The following is a 6,061-nucleotide window of genomic DNA, read 5'->3' on the forward strand; positions in this document are numbered from 1 at the left end:
TGCCTTTGCAGGGTTGCCAATTTTGGTCAGACATATTCCCAGGGGTTTCATCACATGACATAACCTTTAATTAAAGATTAATCTTTAATTCCTGGAGACTCCAGGCCAATCCTGGTGGGTTGGCAACACTAGTTCTTATTTGTTTTTGTTAAACACTAGCTTTGTTAAACACTAGCAAAGAAGTTGCTTGTTAAAAAAAACTAAAACACAGCATCTGACCTGGCTATCACTAGTAAAAACATCAAGAAACTGCTTCCTACATAACACACCAGTGTTACTGACCTCATCTTAAATCAAGATTAGCATGTTTAGGAAAGCGTGTGGTTATAAATTGCACAGGGAGGAGATAGGTTTCTTTGTTTTCAGAAGGATGGGCAGGGGTTGTCCAGAAACATCGGTAAAGAGCACGGCAGCCTTCAGAATCGTTCCCTGCCAATTGCTGACACAGGCAGCCCTAATGAATCATTCTGAATTGTGATCATGTGCCTCCAGCCGTCAGTGAGCTGCCAAAGAGGAAGTGCAGCTTGTTTTCTTTCTCTCATTTTCTTGGTTCCTATGCTGCTGTAGGAAGATGAAAGGAGGAGGAAGCAGGAGCAGAAGCAGCCAAACTGAATAAGCAACTCTTGACGATTTCTGATCTCAAATGGAGGCCTCTGAGTGGGACCCACTGAAAAATGACACCCTGCCACCAACTCTGACACCAGCTGTCCCTCCGTATGTGAAGCTGGGCCTGACCACTGTATATACTATTTTTTATTCCCTCCTCTTTGTGTTTATCTACGTCCAGCTTTGGCTGGTCCTCCACTACAGGCACAAGAGGTTCAGTTACCAAACTGTGTTTCTGTTTCTGTGCCTATTTTGGGCCTCGCTTAGGACTGTGCTCTTTTCATTTTACTTCAAAGATTTTGTCACAGCAAACTCTCTCAGACCCTTCATCTTCTGGCTTCTCTATTGCTTCCCAGTTTGCCTCCAGTTTTTCACACTGGCACTGATGAATCTTTACTTCACTCAGGTAAGGACCGGACATTTCTGTGCCTGGATTGATTAAGTACTACAGAAGTGTAAAGCTTTAACTTTTTTAAAGGTTTGTAAGAGAGATGTGATTTCCCAGGCAGGGAAAGAAGTGCATTTAATGTACTTAATTTGGAACTTTGTGTTTTGGAAGGCAAGTGACAACTGCTACAATGCTGGGGAGAAGCAATAAATAAAGCTGTTGCCGAGTTAAAGGTGACATTTAACCTCAGGTTGAACAAATTGTACTGGAAACCTTGGGGTTATTTTATAGTGGCTGTCTAAAGTGCAGTTCTGCTCAAAGGGACACTGTAAAACCTCCTGCCTCAGCTGTTCTGTGTGCATTCAGAATCATATTGCATAGCTGTACTGACAAAAAATGAGATCTTGTTGTTTACTCCTGATGGTTCTGCAATGCCAGTATAAGTCATTGAGCTGGACTCTCTTTTTCTTTGCGTATCAGTAACAGAATTGTTAACTAGATTCCTATTGCAGGCCCAAATTATTATTCTTATTTGTATTAGAGTAGCATCTTGGGGGAGGCCCCAACTGAGACAAGGGTTCCACTGTGCTAGGTGCCGTACAAACACACAGTAAGAGATAGTCTCTGCCTCAAAGCTTATAATCTAAATAGACAAGATGGAATTGAGGGAAGAAAATTTTTCCCTGTTTTACAAATGGAGAACTGAGACAAAGAAAGGTCAAACAAGAAACTGGGATTTGAGACTAGAATTCCTGAGTCCTACTGCCTTAATCACAAAGCCAAACTTCCTCTGAATTCTGCCCTTATATTACCTGTATCAGTAATGAGTCACCTTCCTAACATAGCTGGACCTTATGGGTGAGTGTGCAGTTCTGTCTCCCTGCTTGAACACTGCGCTGGGACTACCTTCTAGAGTGCAAGTTATAATAAAGAGTTTGTGGTGTGGACTACCTATCCATTAGGTCCTAGACCAGACTGATTTTTACACATGCCTTCTAAGTGGTTTCCCAGAGGTAACAACTACTTTAGGTCTGCAAATTACAAATAATCTTACTGAAGAAAAGAGACTGGCTTCTGAAACCGAGTGCCACCAAATAAGAACTATAGAACCGCATGTGGTAAGGGTGAGAGCTGGTAGTGACCCGAGGTTGGTATTATAAGATAGTGATTTCCTGGCTATTGTGTAATGAATTTGGTGGTGGTCCAGTTTCCAAGAGACAGGTGTCCAATATCACACAAAAGCCATCGGTCACCATAGTTGGCACTAAATGGACCAAATTCACACACACGTGCAACTCCCATTGAAGTCTTCTGAAGGGAGAATTTAGTCTCTTGGCTCCCAGTCAAGAAGCTAAGGATTAAATGAGTATGGAGAATGCACTGGGGGGCTTAGTAGTATAGGTAATTGATTCCTTTCATCTCAAGGAAAATCCAAAAGAGAGAGAGAGTGAGAGAGTTTATATGTATGTACTCACATTTTCATTTTACTTGGATTATAACATTGCTGCCTGGTAGCACTTTGAAGCTATGTAATGAGTATGGTCAAGTGCAGTGGTTCTCAACCTGCGGCCCAATCAGCACACAGCTGCAGCCCATCTGACATCCTCAGGGCCATACAAGTACTATATATATTGTGTAGATGCAGCCCACATAATACATAGGGAGCTGCATATGGAGCTCACAATGGTAAATAGACTGAGATCCACTAGACCAGGGGTTCTCAAACTGTGGGTCTGGACCTCAAAGTGGGCTGTGAGGCTGGTGTTGGCCCTGGGCCCCAGCAAGTCTGAAGCCCAAGCCCCATCACCCAGGGCTAAGGTTACAGGCCCCCCACCCAGGGCCTTAGGCTTCAGCGTTGTGCCCCCACCTGGAGCCGCAGGGCTGGGGCAGACTCGGTCTTCCCTCCTGGGGTTGTGTAGTAATTTTTGTTGTCAGAAGGGGGTCACGGTGCAATGAAGTTTGAGAACCGCTGCACTAGATTGCAGTGCTTAAAGGAGGGGAAAAAGTTAAGGCTCCTGGGTTCTAATCTTGTCATCAATTGTGCTGTGTCACCATGAGTAAGTCACAAGCTCTCTAAGCCTTACTTTGCCCCTCTGTAAACGGAGTATAATACTGACCTGGTGTTGTGAGGCTTTAAAAATTATATTTGCAAAGGACTTTACAAGTAATGATTGAAAGGTGCCAGAGACAAGCAAATGATTACTGTATTTGTTGCTGTTTGCTTCCCTGCTAGTTAATCCCATGGAAAGTCCCACTTGTAATAAGGTTCCACCCAGCTAAAACAAGGAGTTGAGATTAGAAACACAAGCACAGTCATGGTGGGAATATAACCTAATACATGGAACAAATGTATACATTTTTAGTTCACTTTTATTAGTTCTTTGCTCCCAACCGATAGGGAGATGGCTTGTCCTATAATTACACATGTTGTCGAGATTGTCTTTTTTACGGACACCTACGTTTCCACAGCAGACAAGCAAGAACTAGTGTGAAAGGGGTGGGGAGAGAGAATTTGTTTTCAATAATCGCTTTAACTTCACAAACCTGTTCAGAGGCAACTTTCACCCCCCACAAAAGTAGACTGCAGCTGTGCCTCACTGCATGAAAGCCAACTGTTAATTAGTGAGAAGAAAAGAAGGCAGCTAGCAGAAGCAATAAAGATGTGAAGCTTGTAAATGTTCTCCTTTTAAATGAGGGAGTGGGAGGGAAAGAATATTCCAAAATCCTTCCAGCTGAACAACAAAACTGATTTAATTGGTAAGTGCTTAAAAATAATTTGCAAAATAAGAGATGCCTTTGAACGTGATGGGGAGTTAGCAGCTACTGCTGTCTTTTGGCGTGAGAGAGACAAGGTGGGTGAGGTAATGCCCTTTGTTGGACCAGCTTCCGTTGGTCAGAGAGTCAAGCTTATGCTGAGCTCTTTTTCAGGAGTAAGGACCCTTTATAAATAAGGCCTCAACTGTGCCTTATGAGACATAGTGGCTGGCACCAGCACAGCAGGGGTTTTCCTGAGTTTTAAGTGTCACCTGCAGCAATAAAAAACCCCAAAGGAGTTGTAATGCAGTGGATTGACAACGGTACAGCTCACTCACTCACAGCGGACACACATTGTAGATAAGGCCCCACTCATCCCTGCTGTAAGTCTGGCAAGTTCAGTGAAGTCACACGAGCTTAGGCTTCCAACAGAACATGGCCAAGTTATCCAGCTGGATGCTCAGAGATACGTACACAAAATGGACATTCACATACAAGTACCAATATGCAACTGAGCTGCCCTCTAAAGGCTTAAATCAGGATCAGAAAGAGCAAGAGAGAAGTACTGATTCCCACTTGCATGGTGTGAGGGATGTAATGTAAACTGCATCTGTGGATTTGCTGTAACAATCTATACACACACACAAGTCCTATGTATAGCGGTAAGAGCACTTTAAATCCATAGGCAGCCTGACCATCGGGAGCTGCTCAATGGACATTAAGTCACTCAGGAGGCCAACTGAAGAAGCACCCGTCAACAAGATACGCTGCGTCCTCCTAGAAGACACTGGATTCTTCTGGAAGATCTGAGCAGTGGAGGAGGTTGTTAAACCTGCTGGACCAGTGAGAAAAGCAGTTACAGATAATCAAGATTTTGAGTGACACTGACTGAGGTCCTTGGGGTTGAGTGTTGGCTTCCGCTTGGGAGTACACAGACTTTTACTGTGCGGGGCTTTTGATGCCCTAGATATGGCATAGTAGTAAAGGGTGCTAGAAGAAAGCATGTGTAATAGCAATGATCACTTATCTTCCAAAACTAACTGCTGCGGGAAGTGCACATGTTTCCAGTAAGGGAGACAAAGATCCTGCTTCTGTGTCCATTCACTGGTCTTCTAAAGCTAGGAAATAATATAACCCACTCCTTAAGAGTAAAGCTTCCTCTGCTTGGAAGCTATGAAACTACGTGTCAGGTTAATGTAAGAACAAAACAAACAGCAGAGATATTACTTTTGTAAAACAATAGCAGGATGCCTGCAAATAATTACACAATATGAGCTAGAGCAACTGATGCATCAGGTAACATATGGTAATATGCATTCCTGCCTCCAAGGGGTATCTGCAAAACCTGCAGTTCTCCCTGCCTGACATCTGCCCCTCCCCAACCCCACAGGTTTATTTTAGCTGTTCAAAAACATCAACAATTGTATAACTCAGCAACAAATATATTTCCTACTTTAATTGAAGTGAGACAGGCGTTGGTCTGGAATTCAAGAACTTTCTTATTTGCAGACTCCCTGGTCGGGGTTCATTTCTCCTCTCTCTCTCTGATCTACATTCGTGGTCACTGACAAGGTTGACCCAATAAAAGTCTGGAGGTTTTGAAGGCAGTCACAAGAGCCTAAGAAATCCTTCAAAGTCTGAGTTTGGGAGGAATTCAGGGGTAGGGGGCATGTTTCATTTTGTTTTTTTATGTTCCAGAGTTTAAATGTAGTTCTTGCAGCACAGAAGTTTTGAGTGGGGAACACAGGTTAGGGTGCAGAGAGGTTGGGTGGAGAAGATGATGTCAAGCAGACCTAGAGAGATGCTGGAAAGCCCAAACCTTCCCCCACTTCCAGGCAGGGCCGTCCTTAGGATTTATGGTGCCCTAGGCGAGATTATTAAACTGGTGCCCCTGTGCCTGCCTGGCTCTTAGCAACACAAACATAAGCTTACAGTATAGGAAAACTTGCCACAGGCATGTTACTAAAACCAGTTTAACTTAATTAAGCACACTGTAATGCTGATGAACTAACACTAAAAAGTAGCACTATAGAAAGAATTCTGATTTGACAGAATGATGCAAATAATATAATTTTTTTAATTTGTCAACATTTTATTGGAAATTTATATGCAAAGGTATTGAAACAAGGATTAGTTTTTAATTAAAAACAATCTTTCTGGCTTTTTTGGCTGCAAAATCAGTAATAATGTCATCGTATGACAAAGACAAAGTGATGTCTTGTTCGACTGTAAGAATAGCAAGACCAGTCAAGTGTTCCTGACTCATTGTAGAGCGGAGATAGTTTTTAACGAGCTTTAGTTTTGAGAAACTCC

At 42.9% G+C, this 6,061-nt stretch overlaps 1 protein-coding gene across 2 annotated transcripts in view; it reads left to right on the forward strand.

The window, feature by feature from the left end:
- The first annotated feature begins 397 nt into the window (after nucleotides 1–397).
- GPR137B (G protein-coupled receptor 137B) overlaps nucleotides 398–6,061 on the forward strand; it is a 53,361-nt gene continuing 47,697 nt past the window's right edge. Inside the window, exon 1 of one of the 2 annotated variants that reach the window (XM_032775042.2) lies at nucleotides 398–1,012. In XM_032775042.2, coding sequence (XP_032630933.1) covers nucleotides 644–1,012 — 369 coding nt within the window. In that variant the 5' untranslated portion in view covers nucleotides 398–643. The remainder of the gene's footprint in view (nucleotides 1,013–6,061) is intronic. The other variant, XM_075064176.1, reaches the window with a different exon arrangement.

This window comes from Chelonoidis abingdonii, chromosome 3 (assembly GCF_003597395.2).
Source record: "Chelonoidis abingdonii isolate Lonesome George chromosome 3, CheloAbing_2.0, whole genome shotgun sequence".
NCBI classification, from domain to species: domain Eukaryota; kingdom Metazoa; phylum Chordata; order Testudines; family Testudinidae; genus Chelonoidis; species Chelonoidis abingdonii.